At 38.3% G+C, this 16169-nt stretch overlaps 1 protein-coding gene across 3 annotated transcripts in view; it reads left to right on the forward strand.

Moving 5' to 3' along the window:
* Positions 1–5766: 5766 nt before the first annotated feature.
* Positions 5767–16169, forward strand: part of LOC121520094 (NACHT, LRR and PYD domains-containing protein 12-like) — a 56348-nt gene continuing 45945 nt past the window's right edge. The window contains exons 1-3 of one of the 3 annotated variants that reach the window (XM_041803361.1): positions 5767–5877; positions 7335–7428; positions 13015–13535. In XM_041803361.1, the coding sequence (XP_041659295.1) occupies positions 13057–13535 (479 nt within the window). In that variant the 5' untranslated portion in view covers positions 5767–5877; positions 7335–7428; positions 13015–13056. Of the gene's footprint in view, positions 5878–7334; positions 7429–9894; positions 9948–12302; positions 12386–13014; positions 13536–16169 lie in introns of those variants that run through there. The other 2 variants (XM_041803362.1, XM_041803363.1) reach the window with 2 other exon arrangements.

Genomic DNA, 16169 nt, shown 5'->3' on the forward strand with positions numbered 1-16169 from the left:
GCTTGAAGTCCAGTGTGAAGTTTCCACAGTCAGTTATGATTTGGGCTGCCATGGCATCTGCTGTTGTTGGTCCACTGTGTAAGTAATGCAGTAATTCATGCAAAAGGAGGTCCAACCAAGTATTTAAGGCATAGAAATGAGCATACTTTTCAGAAGTCTCACATTTCTGTTTAAAATATCCTGTTTTTTATTGATCTTATGCAATATTCTAATTTTTTGAGACACTGGATTTTGGGTTTTCTTAACTGTAAGCCATAATCATCAACATTTCAAGAAATAAAGGCTTGAAATATTTCACTCTATGTGTAACAGGTCTATAAAATATATGGGTTTCACTTTTAGAAAAGAGTGACAAAAAATATCGAACTTTTTCACAATATTCTAATTTTTGAGATGCGCTGGTAGTCTTTAGATGAAATGTCCTTTAGTTTTAGCCATTTCTACCCTTTTTTAATTTTGGTCTAGTTTCATTCACTGAAAACTCAAACATTTTAGTCTAGTTTTAGTCCATAAAAGTTTCACATTTTGGTCCAAGCATTTATTTTCTTGCCTAAATCTGGTGCCTAATCATGGTAGTGTGTTCTCTGCACTCTGCCAAACCTGGGGTCCCTGCTTTCTACAGCTCAGAGGCAGAATAGATACAGTTGCATTGTTTTTTCACAGAATTACCCACAGTGGAGAACTATCATGGATTTTGATAGTCCAACAAAAACTACATTACATTTTAGTCTATAGTCATCTTGACCAAAACTAAATTTACTTTTTGTCAGTTTTAGTCATCACAGATCTATTTTTGTTAGTCTTAGTCTAGTTTTTGTCATGGAAAAAAAGGATGTTGACGAACATTTGTAGTCGACAAAATTAACACTGCTTGCTCACTCACTCTCACACTCTCTCTAAGCCCATGCAAATATTGTGGTCAGTTGCTGTACATAGTTAAGTTGATCCTTTTTTATAGAACAGTGATGTAATTTTGAAATGTTGTTAATCATTTCAGACATCTCACAGTCCAAAGCAGAAAGCCCTGCCCAGCCAAGACCCAAGCTGTTTCCTCGGACACTCCAAGGAGACAGGCAGAGGGGTTTTAGTGAGACGTGGTACCAGCAATTTAAATGGTTGGAATACTCAGTTAGCCAGCATTCGAGTTTTTGTTATGTCTGTCGCCACTTTTCCCTACCAAATGCCCCCGAATCTGCATTTACCTCCTCCTCTGGTTTCTGCAACTGGAAAAAAAGCCCTATTTAAAGACGCTGGCTTCAAGCTTTATGCCAAGTCCAAGGAACGTAACAGTGCTATGTATGCATGGATGGAACATACAAGAGTTATGGAAACCAATTCCTCCATGCTCCATGCAATAAATAAAGACAGACAAAAGCAAATAGAAGAGAACCGTAAATGCATAAAAACTATTCCAGATGTACTTTTGCTCACTGCCACTCAGAATATTGCACAGAGAGGCCATAGAGAGTCAGAGGAGTCTCAGAGGCAATTTCTTGGCAATTTTGCAGGAGATAGCAAAACATGATCCTCAAATACAGAAATGCATAAATGCAAGTGGGAATGCTAAATACACAAGCAAGAGCATCCAGAATGAGATTCTGGATGCTCTTGCTTGTGTATTTAGCATCCAGAATGAGATTCTTGATTGTTTAGCTGAGATGGTGCGCAGTGACTAGCTGATGAAACAAAGGATCTTAGCAAAAAGGAACAGCTCTCCTTTGTTTTAAGAAATTACTATGATGGAACTATTCATGAGAGTTTTTTAGACTTCCAACAAGCTAATAAATTGGATGCAGCAAGCCTAACCACCATGATCATCTCTAGCCTTGAAAAGTATGGCCTGGAATACAGAAACCATCTAGTGGGACAAGGCTATGATGGAGCTTCTGTAATGAGTGGCAAGAACTCAGGTGTCTCTGCTAGAATCAAAGAGGAGGCAAAGTATGCCTTTTATGTGCATTGCAGTGCACACTGTTTAAACCTTGTCCTTGTAGACACAGAGAAATCTGTTCCAGAGGCTGATGACGTTTTTGCTGTTCTTCAGCGGCTGTATGTATTCATTTCAGGCTCATATGTGCACCAGAAATGGATAGAAGTTCAGAAGGACACGTACGAGGGTCAGCCCAGGGAGCTTAAGCATCTCAGTGACACACGGTGGGCATGTAGGCAGTCGACATGCCAAAACCTGATTGACAGGCTTCCTAGTGTCATACGTGTTCTTGAGGACATCACACAAGAGAGCAGTGGGGACAGGGCAGTTGATGCACAAGGTCTTCTTGCACAAGTAGATGTGACATTCATAGGACTTTTGGTAGTCTTTCATAAGATACACACTCAAAGTTCTTGTCAGACATGCTGCAGTCACCATGTTTGGACTTGGCAAAAGCAGTTGAGCTTGTGGATGTACTGTTGGAGACACTGCAACATTATAGAGATGAGGATGCTTTTGAAGAGCTCTGGACTGAAGTGAAGACAACTTGCCAAGCATGCAGTGTAAGTGTTCAAGTGGCTGAAAAGAAGCAACGGAAGACCAGCTCTCAACTGCGTGGGTCCTTGTCATGTCTACAATGGGTGGGTGTAGGAGTGAACCACATGATACTGATGGCTTTCGTCAAAGCATCTTGTACCCCATATTAGATTGCATGGTCAATGAGCTACAGAGGCGCTTCTCCAAGCAAAACTGCAAAATAATGGAAGGTATTCAGGCCCTGCATCCAAACAGCAGCACTTTTCTAGATGAGACAGGCTTGTTTGAGTTTGCAAAAGCTTATGACTCTGATTTGGAGGACCTGAAACATGAGATCCATCAAGTCAAGAGGCTCTTGGAAAGGGAAGAAAAAGGAGTCACAAAACCACATACTACCCTTGAGTGTGTAGCTTTTCTGGAGCCATTCAGGGATGTGTTTCATGAGCTATTCAGGCTCTTTAAGATTGCAGTTGTCATACCAGTTAGCGGTGCCTCATGTGAGGGAAGTTTCTCCACCCTAAAACTGATAAAGTCTCACCTGAGAACAACCATGGACAATGACCATTTGAGCAACCTTGGAGTTTTAAGCATTGAAGCAAGAAGGGCAAGAGTGCTTAATATGGACGAATTTGTCCAACATTTTGCCAGTCGACATGCAAACCGGCGAATTATGCTGTTTTAAGAACACAAGTTTGGTTATACAGCATTTTGTCTACATTTTGTAAAATTTGGTAATGTCAAGGACTCATTACTTTAACTCAGATTACTGTTTTTGAGTAGTTTTTTGTGAACCTTGGTTTTATCAAACCTTAACCTGGTTGAATGTCTATATTTTGTTGTCATTGCACATTATTGCACATGTTATTGCACATGTTATTGCACAGGACAGGTCATATTTCACTGTGAAAGCCCCCTTGGGTATCAAAAGTAGCTACTCATTTCAATACTTTGAGTATATTTTAAATTACTTTATTTTTATGTTAAATTTATAGACCACTACTTTCACTTCCATTCAGTTTAAGTAAATTTGAAACAAAGTAACTGTATTTCTACTTGGGTACAGCAGTCTGCTACTTTCTCCATCTCTTGTTAAGGATGATTTTATCTTTGTCAATTATATTTACTATTGTCCTTTATGTTTTTATTTCATAGAGAAAAATTCTGTACACCTCAGTTTTCTTTCCAATGCGGATATTTGGATTGATAAAGAATGCTCAGGACATTAACAATAAACTTGACAATTTTTCATTATAATTAATGCTTCTTGCAAGCTTATTTTATTATTTCAGAGTTATAACTGTTATTATGACAGCTCATAGACATTAATGTTTTGTTTTTAATTAGCCTACTTTTTGGTTAAAGGCCATCTTATCGGCTCTTTTGTTGGCTTGTTACATATCTTTGACCGAAGATGCATCATTTATCTATTTATAGGTGTTATTTATAGGCTCAGGGGTCTGAAGATATTTGTCATTTTCATCTTATTGCTACAAAAAGACATTTAGAATTTTGTTATGATTTTAGTGTATATAAGTTGACTCAATGCGTATTAAAATCTTGCATGATGTTCATGCAAATTATGAAAAAATTGTGGCCACCTCTGCACATCTCTTCGCCACCCCTTGGCCACCCCAGTGAAAAATTTCTAGAACCACCACTGACTGCTCCATGATTGATGTCCCATAAAATGAGCTGACTTTAATGGAGTAGAGCTGAATCAGTGTCTATAACATCCATTCTATGTTCATATGAAGCCTGTCTCTATGAGAGTATCTCTACTGTAACTGTAGATCCTCCACATGGCTCAGTGTAGCACACAGGCCGTCACATTGATCTCACTGATTAAATAGTCATCATAAAATCACTATTAAAATGATTCTCCTGGAGGGATTTCATCAGTAGATCTTCTCTGAATCCTTTAGTGAGCACTAATCCCTCCCCGCTAGAGTCAGTGATGATTGATGTGAATGTAAACCCACAGCTCTCTGCTTCTCTACACTAACAATGACTCCAGTGATCTGTGTAAAGCTCACTGTGCTGCATCATTGTTGAAGCTTCTGGTGACCTGAGCTCAGCCATGCTGGACCAGAAACAGTTCAACTTCACTGGCTTTGAGTCCAAATATGAACCTGCATGTAGCTCTGAATATGGACACTAGAGGGCAGTGTTTACCAGGAAAGAGGTTTAGAAATGAAGACGGTCATCTGTTAGAGCTCAAACAGGAGGATGTGATTATTCCTCTGTCTTCTACTATGAGAGAACAATATGAAGACATGGCCTCAGATCACATTCACTGGTATATTCAGCTGACTTTATTAGATCATTATCAGGATTTACAGAGCAATAAGGATGACTGTGTTTAGTTCAAGGAGGAGGAAATGACCTTCTGTACTTTCAATCAGGTGTAGAGCCCAGTCAGAGCCTGAACATTTCTCTCTTTAGTTTGAGGATGTTCTGAAATCCTCATTATTTCACAGACTAGTCCCTCTTTAATATGTGTTCTTATTAACATCCATGATTCCTGTTTTCACCTGGTCGGGTGGGTAAATCTGAAATTCCTTAATTATATCAAGAATCTCATCACTGATGCATTTAGTGGACATCATGTTTAAAACGCTGTCAAAGACACTTATTTAACTCCATCTGGTTATTAATACAACCACGAGGACAGAAACAGGCACCACAACTCTGATATTTAAGGAAATATAACTGAGAACAGTTTATTATTACATTCAACAGGATGGTTGTTTAAAAAATGAGGCAGTGTTTGCTAAATTAATGATTGTTATTGATGGTTAACCACAGGGAGAAATGTGTTTAACAGTTTCTACTGCATCAGCCATAATCATTTCTACAGCAGAGCCTCCAGAGAAAAGGCTGGTTGGAGTTATTTAGATTTTTTTATTTCTACTTATTTTAAAATCAGTTGAACTTGAATGATTTTTTTTTCTTTGTCATTTAGGCAAAGATTTAACACAAACTACAGAAAATGAAGATACTGTATTGTTCTTTAAAACTAACCAGTCTAAACCGAGTTAATAAATCCATTAATGAGTGCTATAAGAGTGTGTCTTATAATTTTATTTTAAAACAAACAGCCCTTAATTAAAACCATAAAAGAAATGATTAGAGAAGTGATGCCCAGCTCTGTCCATCTCTCTCTCTCTTACTTCTTGTTTTCATGGAATAGAACAGAAAGTACAAGAGAAAAGATGCTAAATGTAGCAGTATGCTGGGATTCTCTTTTTTCCGATGCTCTTGAACTCCTCACCAAACACATTTGCCGGTAAGCGCGAGCGCCGTACGTCTCCCTCTGCTGGAGAGTTAACGGCTGTTAAAAGAAGGAGAAACACACAAGAACTCGACGTTTTTAAACTTTTCAGAGAGACAACGACACGAGGGACGTGCCGGTGAGTTTGGTTTTTATTACATAGATATTTTATAAAGATTTTAACAAAAAATAACTGTTTAATGTTAAACTAACTAGCTGGATTAATCAAAGCTAACGTTAGCATTAACCAGGCTGCTAACAATATGGCGGACCAACTGACAGATAAAGTTGAGCACATTAGTTAACTTTAATGAAATACAGAATCATCAGTGATATAAATTTCTGATTAATATGTCACTGATATGAATCTGCTCATGCTATTAATATTAATTCTTTGAAATGCTTCAACAATTAATTGGTAATGAATCGTTTTAATGAGATAATCTGCTGAAATCTTTGCTAACAGTCTCTAAAGAGACGATTTGCTGTTTTTCAGAAGTAAATTAATGAAATTTAACTGCTAGTCTCTTATGTCAGAGCTCTGATGGTTTGATGTGCTTCAGAATTATCTGTAAATGTGATAAAATTTGGCTTATTTGATAAAGACACTATAATGTGAGAATACATTTCTGTGTTTGAATACATCATCATTTCCTGTACTTCCTTTCATGTTAATTTACTACACTCTACAAATTCTGTTATTTAATCAACACAATTCCTGGGTTGCAAGGGTTGGCTTGTATTTCTGTGTTAATTTTCACAAATTAACCCATTTTCTGGTTGAAAGGGTAATTCCAATTTCTGGGTTGCTTGAGTTAATTATATTTCTGGGTTAACATATCAGAGTATCCCATACTCTGGGTTAACACCCTGACGTTCAAAATTTTCCAAAACCATGGGTGAGACTGTCAGTGCATCTGTTGGCACCAGCAGGTAATACTTACATCATGATTATCGCATGTGGCAAGGTCAATGCTGTACTTCTCTGTGTATTCACCTCAGCAGGGATGAAGTGACTGCATGATCCTTATCATTCTCTGAATATTGGAAGCCAGGTGTGAATGCACCCTAAGACTGAAGATACACACTGTTGGTTCAAACCAGAGCTGAACATTTAAAGATGATCATGTCATTTTAATAGTGGTTTTCAGTTTATAACAGCAGACATAATGAGGCTGAGAATGTGTGCTGATAATTCAGACTTGTTGAACGTAATAACAAAATAATGTATTTCTCTTTGAGCTGTTCTAATTTTACTATCCAGTACAGGTGCATGAACAGCTTTAACAAAGAATATGGAAAAAAAGTGTTTCCTTTGTTAAAGGGATGAATGTAGTCTAGTCAGTTATAATCAGACCATGACGATATTACAATGATAAATCACAACTGAGAATGTTATAATCTTATAATTAGTTATTGTGTTATTTTATTTTAGTTAAAATGGTTCACTGGCCTCATTGAATTGTTTACATTGTCAGATGACTTTTTTAATAGATAAATGTTGCAGTTTTTCAAATAACTTTTACTGACCCATTTTGATCATTTTAATAAAAATACAATGATGACTGCATTAAAATGTGAGTTTCTTTCTATCAGGTGCTCAAAGAGGAGAGCATACACAGTATAATGACAGCTGAGGAGTCTGACTGTTCTTCAGGACCACATGGTTCATTGTTCTGTTCAGACCGAGGTGAGTAAAAACTAGAGAACATTAAACAAGGCCAGCATGATGAGAGGAATGTTAGAGATGTGCTAAAACAGGGGTGTCAGACTCAATCACAGCAGGGGCCAGATTCTGGATTCAGGTCTAACCTGAGGGCCTAACAGGGTCACCTTTAAACCAGAAACTGTTGACCTCATTTCACCAGGAACAAAATATGAAAAAAACTTATGATAAATGATTTTGACATTTGAAAAGTTAAAAAGAAAAGTTTAAAGGCTCACAATCTGAGAAAAGTCAATTTATTAGTTCAAAAAGGTCAAAAGGAAAAAACATTAGAAGTCAAAATCATGAGTTTAAAAGGTCAAAATATGATTCAAAAATTTAAACTGTGAGTCTAAAAGGTCAAACTATGGGATTATGAAGTCAAAGTTTGGAGTTGAAAATATGAAATAAAATACAAAATCATTGATTAAAAAGGTCAAAATATAAATCGAAAATTAAAATCATGAATCTTACAGCTCAAAATATTCTATAAGAAGTCAAAATTATGAGTTGAAATGCTCAAAGTATGAAATAAAAAGTCAAAATCGTAAGTCTGAGTCCTGATTGTGAGATGCAAAATTGAAAACATGAAATTAAAACACAAATTAATGTCTTTTCCCACATTCCTGACTTCTTATCTATAAATTTTTACTCCTTACTTTTTCAGATTTGATGACTTAAGGATATCTTAAATCATCAAGGATACGTTCACATTTTCATACTTGAGGAAATCTGCAGACCTCAGACTGATGGGCCAGTTAGAACAGAAATATCAGATCATCCTGCGGGCCGGATTTAACTGTTCCACGGGCCGGATTTGGCCCCCGGGCCTTGAGTTTGACACCCCTGTGCTAAAACATTAAAACAGGATCAGATAATCCTTTATTGATCCCCAGAGGTGGAATTAGAGTGTTACAGCAGCACAATGACAAAGTAACAGTGAGTTAAAAGGATATATAAGATAGACCAGCATTTAACAGTTTTAAGATATCAAGTCACCCCGCTCAAAATGGATTGACTCTAAAATTAATAGTCTATGTCCCTGTGTGACTGCCTGGGGACTCATGTAGTACTACAGTTTACAAAGCCTCCAAAGCAGTGGTTCTCAACTGGTGGGTCGGGACTCCAAAGTGGGTCATGACTTAGTGCCTAGAAAACAATGGTGGCAAAGGTATATCAAGTACAGAGGTCATGAGTGGACATATACACGTGTATTTTATTTTAAGGTGTAATTTAAATGTTTTCTCAGTTCATTTATTTCCCTTTCTGTGAGTTAACAAAGCTGCTTTAGATCTTCAAACATGGAGACGGGGTGTTAAATGTTTTTGTTATGTCCTGTCTCTTTATTCAGTCAAGTTTTGATCCATCCAAGATTGGGACTGTGGAATATTTTCCATTAAATACATAAACACTATTGAAATTTTCTGTAAAAATCTGGGTCATGATTTGTCATCACAGAGACTGTGGTGGGTCCTCAGGCTAGACCAGTTCAGAATCACTGCTCTGAAGCACCTTCTTAAACAATTTCAATGCTAATATTTTTATGGAATCAGCTCATAGACCTCAGAGTTAATTTAGTGTGTTTTTGGCCAAACTGAAGATCTGAAATATAAAAAATAAATCATTATTCTTGTGCAGTGCTCACTAATACACACCTGTTCATCTACTGACCCAGACACTTCCATGATTTTAGGAAAAGGGAAAATGGTACAATTTTTATTAAAATGTCAGCATAGCTAATGATCTGCATAGTCATGATAATACTGGGTTTAATTTAAAGCCTTTTTGAGACACACCTGATGATGGTCGAAGACATCATGGTTGAGGAAGGCAGAGATAAAGAATAAACATATGAGGTAATGTAGTTGTTATATGACAGAGTGAAGTGTCAATACAAGACAGTCTAAGACTTATAAATGCCAAGTTAAAGTGACAAGAGATATAAAGAGACTGATAGCAGCAAGTCATGTAAACAGCAGGTTAGCAGTACTACATCTTACCATCAGTCAGTCAGACTTTGTCTGTGTAGCACTGTTCATACAACAGAATACAGCTAAAAGTACTTTATGTACACATTTAATAAAGAAGAAGACTAAATAACCTCACAGATTAGAGCTAGAATAAAGCAGCAAAGGACGAATCAGCAGATTTCAGAAGAAAAGAGAAGGAGAGTAATTTTAATTAAACAAGTCTCCAAGTGTCTGACAGCCTCAACTATTACTGAAGATGATCCCAGCTTACTGTGTTAAGTTAGCTGACTGACTATTTAAACCTGGTGTCTTAGATCAATAACCTAGCTGTCTTAGATTAGTAACATTGTTCTTAATAATCTACCAAACAAAGAGCAATATACACAAACCACTGACAGGAGGGTAATCTTTAACCTGATACCGTCTTGTGAGACAATATTAAATAAAACAATAAAAGTGAAAGATCTCAGTCAGTCAGAGCTCAGACTCCATTTTGAGTCGACGGAGCAGAGGGACAGAAACTTTAGAGAAAGGGTGAGTGTTAATAATTCAACAATAATATTGTTTTAGTGTTAAAAGCGTTGGTTCTGTTAATAAAACAGGTCAATGCTGAGTAATAGACCAGTTCAGTGAATGTGTGGCACTTTCTCTTTTCTCTGCTTTTAGGGGAGACGTTCAGGTCAGTCTGTTGTATTAGTGTAGAAAAAAAACTAACTCTTTGTGCAGGAGCTTTACAGACTTCACTGACTCCTCTCTCTGAGTGGTAAAACACGGGCAGATAGAAATAGAAGCTGGTGAAGGAGTAAAGCTTTACACACCATCATCAGACTGATTCATCAGGACTCTGCTGCTCTAAGCTCACAGTCAGGCTTCCATTTGTTTGGATTCAGTCATTTATTTTATAAGCATTATTTTCTCCAACTCTTCAAGTCCTCAGGAAAAATAATGTTCCTTAGAGAAATGTTTTCACTAAACAGAGCTTCAGGTTAACAGGTACAGCTGGTCAAAGGTCTGGTTTATGACATGGGCTGAACTCATCAGGCATAGAGGATGAGTTTATATCCAGTCAGATATAATAAATGTTGGCTGTTAAATATTAACAGATCAGGGTAATATTTAAGGTTCAAAGTTAATTTGTTGAATTTGGCTGAAATTAGGCCTGGATGTCTAAGTTCTAATTTTAACCATTTAAAACCAACAGTAGTTCATTCATAACTGATCTGAATCTATAACTGATCTGAATCCATAACTGATCTGAATCTATAACTGATCTGAATCCATAACTGATCTGAATCTATAACTGATCTGAATCTATAACTGATCTGAATCTATAACTGATCTGAATCCATAACTGATCTGAATCTATAACTGATCTGAATCTATAACTGATCTGAATCTATAACTGATCTGAATCTATAACTGATCTGAATCTATAACTGATCTGAATCCATAACTGATCTGAATCTATAACTGATCTGAATCCATAACTGATCTGAATCTATAACTGATCTGAATCCATAACTGATCTGAATCCATAACTGATCTGAATCTATAACTGATCTGAATCCATAACTGATCTGAATCTATAACTGATCTGAATCTATAACTGATCTGAATCTATAACTGATCTATATCTACAACTAATCATAATCTATAACTGATCTGAATCCATAACTGATCTGAATCTATAACTGATCTATATCTTCAACTGATCATAATCTATAACTGATCTGAATCTATAACTGATCTATATCTACAACTGATCATAATCTATAACTGATCAGAATCTATAACTGATCAGAATCTATAACTGATCAGAATCTATAACTGATCAGAATCTATAACTGATCAGAATCTGTAACTGATCAGAATCTATAACTGATCAGAATCTATAACTGATCAGAATCTATAACTGATCAGAATCTGTAACTGATCAGAATCTATAACTGATCAGAATCTATAACTGATCTAAATCCATAACTGATCTGTGTGTCAAAAATCTGAGTAGATCACTTACAGGGGTCCTGGCTAGGTGATCATGTCACACAATTGACCTATGGCTAAGTCCCGCCCTCAAACGCGATGAGCCAATCACAGTGCGTATACCACTCCAATACACTCGGACATCGGCTGCCTGGAAGTCCATTAAAATGAATGGGAGAAAGTCAGTTTTTGTCCGGTTTTATGAGGTTTTTTTGAGATTTTAAGTTTAAAAATGGTGATCGTACATCATTGTTAGCTGTTGTCCAAAGGGCTATAGTTAAACTAATGTTAACGTCTGGAGCTTAGCTTCATGAACTTATCTGTAATAGCCGAGATAACAAAGTTTGGCAAACGTTATGCTGAATGAGTCAATGTAAATATACTATAGCACCAAACTAACGGAGATACACTCTTGGTAAAGGTGGTAAAAAGGCTGTTATATTTTTCTCATATTGTGAGCCAAAAACCTTAACTTCAATGGCTCTTTGATGCTGATCCTTTATCTTGTGGTCTGAGATGGTGATGGCAACGAGATGCGGTTTATCACGTTTGCACTGGGACCTGTAAGTTTGGGCTTGTAACTGAAGCTTTTTATCGACCTTCTCAACAATAAAATGATTAATATATCCTTCCAGTGCGTAGTTTAGACCCTTTTGGGGACTTCTAGATTATATGTGATCTTTCTGTCTCCAAAAATCATCAATGGCCTCCAGCTAAATGTCTCCTACTGTGACAACTGCAATAGCGTCTGTCAGTGAATGTTCATTGTTTGTCCAAGTGTGTGGAGGGGGCGTGGCTTAGCCATAGGTCAATTCAGTGGATGGACAGACTTGAATATGTTAAATCAGTTTAGTGAGACTATGCTGCATGTTATCACAGCTCTCTCTCCATACTCTGGCCCAGCAGCTTCAAGTCTCCACTAAGGGTGTGACAAGATCTTGGGCCACAAGATCTTACAAGACCAAAACATCACAAGATTTCTCATGAAGGTACAAAATGTCTCATAAGATTAACAGGCTACATAAATGCAGTTGAACAGCGGCCATGAAGTGGTCAGTTTGATAGAAAGTGCCCTTGTATTTCTTCTGATGCTCTAAAATCGTTTGAGTGGCAGCTAGAAAAGAAACAGCTGATCCTCTGGGACTGTGCGTTTTCATTGCTGCTGTATTGCAGCACCTTCATGCTTCCCCTCTGAAATATCAGTACATCTGTCGACATTGACTTTGTTTATCCCATGTGAATGCATCTCACTGATGTCATGGAGTTATTCATAAATGATCATTTCAACTTTAATCTCAAGTGCACAGCATCATTTCTCCTTCTCCTCTGGCCCTAATCCTCTACTGTACTGTGTAACCTTGCCTGGCTAAGGTTGATTTGCTGCTCTGCCTCCTGTCTTGGCATAATGTAGCTATAGTGATGAGACAGATGACCCCGTTGATAATATTTACAAATGTATTCACATAAAATGACACTCATGAACACTGACAAATATTGTTGCTGGTGGGCTCACAAGGCTAAACTATCACTCTGGATAATGAGATGTAGATGCTTCTCCATAGTTAATGAACACATTCTACCTGCTTTTATCTCATCTCTTTGTGTTCCTTCTTCTCAGGTTGATTTATCTGCATGGGTTATTTTGTTTTGAGTTGAGAAGATGAGCAATCAAAGGGAGGAAGAGGAGGACAGAGCAAAGTCTTCGGTGTCCAGCAGTCTCTCCATGAAGAGTGGCCGGTCTAAAGTTTTTCATCCAAACTTCAGTAATGATCCAGGACCAGGCACGTCTCCTTTTTCCAGCAGTCTCTCCATGAAGAGTGACCGGTCTAAAGTTTTTCATCCAAACTTCAGTAATGATCCAGGACCAGGCACGTCTCCTTTTTCCAGCAGTCTCTCCATGAAGAGTGACCGGTCTAAAGTTTTTCATCCAAACTTCAGTAATGATCCAGGACCAGGCACGTCTCCTTTTTCCAGCAGTCTCTCCATGAAGAGTGACCGGTCTAAAGTTTTTCATCCAAACTTCAGTAATGATCCAGGACCAGGCACGTCTCCTTTTTCCAGCAGTCTCTCCATGAAGAGTGACCGGTCTAAAGTTTTTCATCCAAACTTCAGTAATGATCCAGGATCCTCAGATTTCCAGTAAGTAACTTTCAACCACCATACTTTAAACCACAGAAATTCATGTTCAAAGATCCAGGTGAGTGACAAAAGGCTGTTGCCATAGTAGAGCTTGTTTAGTGCAGCCCAGTGGTTTTCAACCTTTTCTTAACCAAGGCACAGTTCAAACCAAACCAAAATCTCTAGGTAAACCCAATCCATGTCATTAAAAAACAGCCCCTTAAAAACCTGAACAAGTGACTTATGTTATTGTGTAGTTGTAGTAAAAATACGATTATACAAATTCCTGAGACCTGCCTTAAGGCATACTAGTGTTCCTTGCCACAACATCTGAGAAACACTAGAGTGTAGTCTGTCTCTTAAAGACATGACTAAGAGAGCTGGTCCCTCTCAGGTGCTTTCTCTTCATTTTCACTCTGTTTAGGTTGTGCCAGAAAAAAATGTCCTGGCTCCTTTTTTGAGTTTGTGGAAAAACTACGGGAGCCTTAACAATAATGAATAGTTTCTTTAAAACTGTTTCTTTAAAACTGCAGTTAATGGTGATCAGAACATGTCAGTGGTGTATATCTGTATCGACCAAATGAGTTCAGCATACCAGCTATCAGTTCATTCCTAATGTATTTGGAGTTACTTTTAAATTTCACCATGCAGGATGTCAGCAGGGTCGAACAGAGTATTAGAACTTTATAAACCAGTTTAGTGAAAATAAAGGGGTGTGGATGGGCAGTGGGGTTAGGATCACATGGTCAGCACAGAGCAGCACATGCCACGTCAGCACAGAGCAGCACGCTCCTTGCATTTTAAAAAAAAGGTTTTTAATGTGTCTTTTAATTTTTTAAAAGGCTCTTTACTTTTTAAACCGATCTTAACTTCTTTTAAGTATTTTTAAAAACAAACTCTGAAGTGTTCACCATGGTTCTACTCACTTCCCCAATGCGCTGCATGAACTGCTCTAATCTCAGCAGGAAAGTGTCCGACTTGGAAAAGAGAATATCCAACCTCTACAAAATTCAGGAAGCTGAGAAACAAATGGACACAATTCTCTTTGGCCCTGTATCAACCAACGCCAGCACTGATGGGATGGACGACACAGCTTCCTATTCTGCTACGTCTGTGGATGCTGGTTCTTCTTCTCTCACCACAGCTGAAGCTGCTCCCACTGCGGCTGTACCTGCTTCCACCTTGGCGTCTGTTTTAGGCGCAGCACCCGTAACTGCTGGCTCTGGCTCGGGGCTAAACCAAAAGCTCCGGTGAGCTCTACTCCATCACACAAGGAGCCATGGGTTGTTGTTGGTGATCATAAGAATAAAAGGAGCATCTCTTTTAATCACCCGGGGACCTGTCCCATCAGTCTGCAGAACAGGTATGACAGTTTAGACTTTCCTCCACTGGTTGGTGACTTTCGGCGGCCTGATCTATCGCCTCCTATGGGATTACACAAATCTAATGACCCTCCACTTCCCCTGACCGCCCCTCACAATACCAACGGAAAATTCGCCCCACTCCTAGACGCTCACAACTGAACTTCACACTGGCACCACGGAGACAGCATCCCGCCCGCTCGCTCACCAGGCTGTCTGCCGTCAGGAGCTCCCTCAGTGGAAGTTTGGCACCACTACCTGCTTCTGCACTCCCGCTGGGCACATCAAAGCCAGCAACCCCTCAGCCACTTTTCTCACCCTCGACACTGATAATCTGCGATTCCATAACGAGGAACGTGTGATTTTTTAATGCAGTCACTCACTGTTTCCCCGGAGCTAAGGTTAACGACATCCTAGAAAAGCTTCAAGACTTGCTGCCTTCGCTCCCGCCTTCAGTTACAAGGGTTATGTCACAGCAAATGACACAGCCCTTCAACAGTCTGAGGTGACTAAATCAGACTTTAAAAGTGTCCTTGGGTTTCTCCAGGACTGTGGAAAATCAGTCACAGCTGCTGAGAGCCGGCTATCTGTGCCCATGAGGATGTCCTTGTTGAACGCTCGGTCCATTGCAAACAAGTAATTCATCTTAAATGATTATTTCTCCTCTAGAGGCTTGGATTTCATGTTTTTGACTGAAACCTGGCAAAAACCAGATGAACCAGCTTTCATTGAACTGTGTCCTCCTAACTGTAATTTCATTTGCACTCCAAGGTCCTCCGGCCAGGAAGGAGGACTGGCAATGATTTTTAGGAACTGTTTTTATGGTGTCAGAGTGAGTGCAGCTGTTTGTTCCTCCTTTGAGCTTCAGGTTACAAAAATAGGCCTTTCAAATCCATTTTACTGTATTTTAATTTACCATCCACCTGGTTTTAATCCCTGCTTCATTACTGATTTTAGCAATTTCTTATCCTTTATTATTGGTTTTGATAGTCATTATGATGGGTGATTTTAATATTCAAGTTGATGACAATTCTAGCAGCTTTACTGCTGATTTTATCAACATTACAGAATCATTCAACTTTGTCCAACATGTAACTGGCCCCACACACATAAAAGGTAACACCTTGGATCTCGTTTTCACATTTGGCTTAAATATTGATTCTGTTTGCTCAGAGGAGCTGCATGTCTCTGACCATGTGTCTGTCCTTTTTAACCTGTCCTTTAAGGTAGATCCATTGGTCTCTAAAAATTTAAGATGCTCTTGTGTCCTTAATCAGCTCTCAGCAGAAAAGTT

This window comes from Cheilinus undulatus, linkage group 13 (assembly GCF_018320785.1).
Source record: "Cheilinus undulatus linkage group 13, ASM1832078v1, whole genome shotgun sequence".
Taxonomy (NCBI): domain Eukaryota; kingdom Metazoa; phylum Chordata; class Actinopteri; order Labriformes; family Labridae; genus Cheilinus; species Cheilinus undulatus.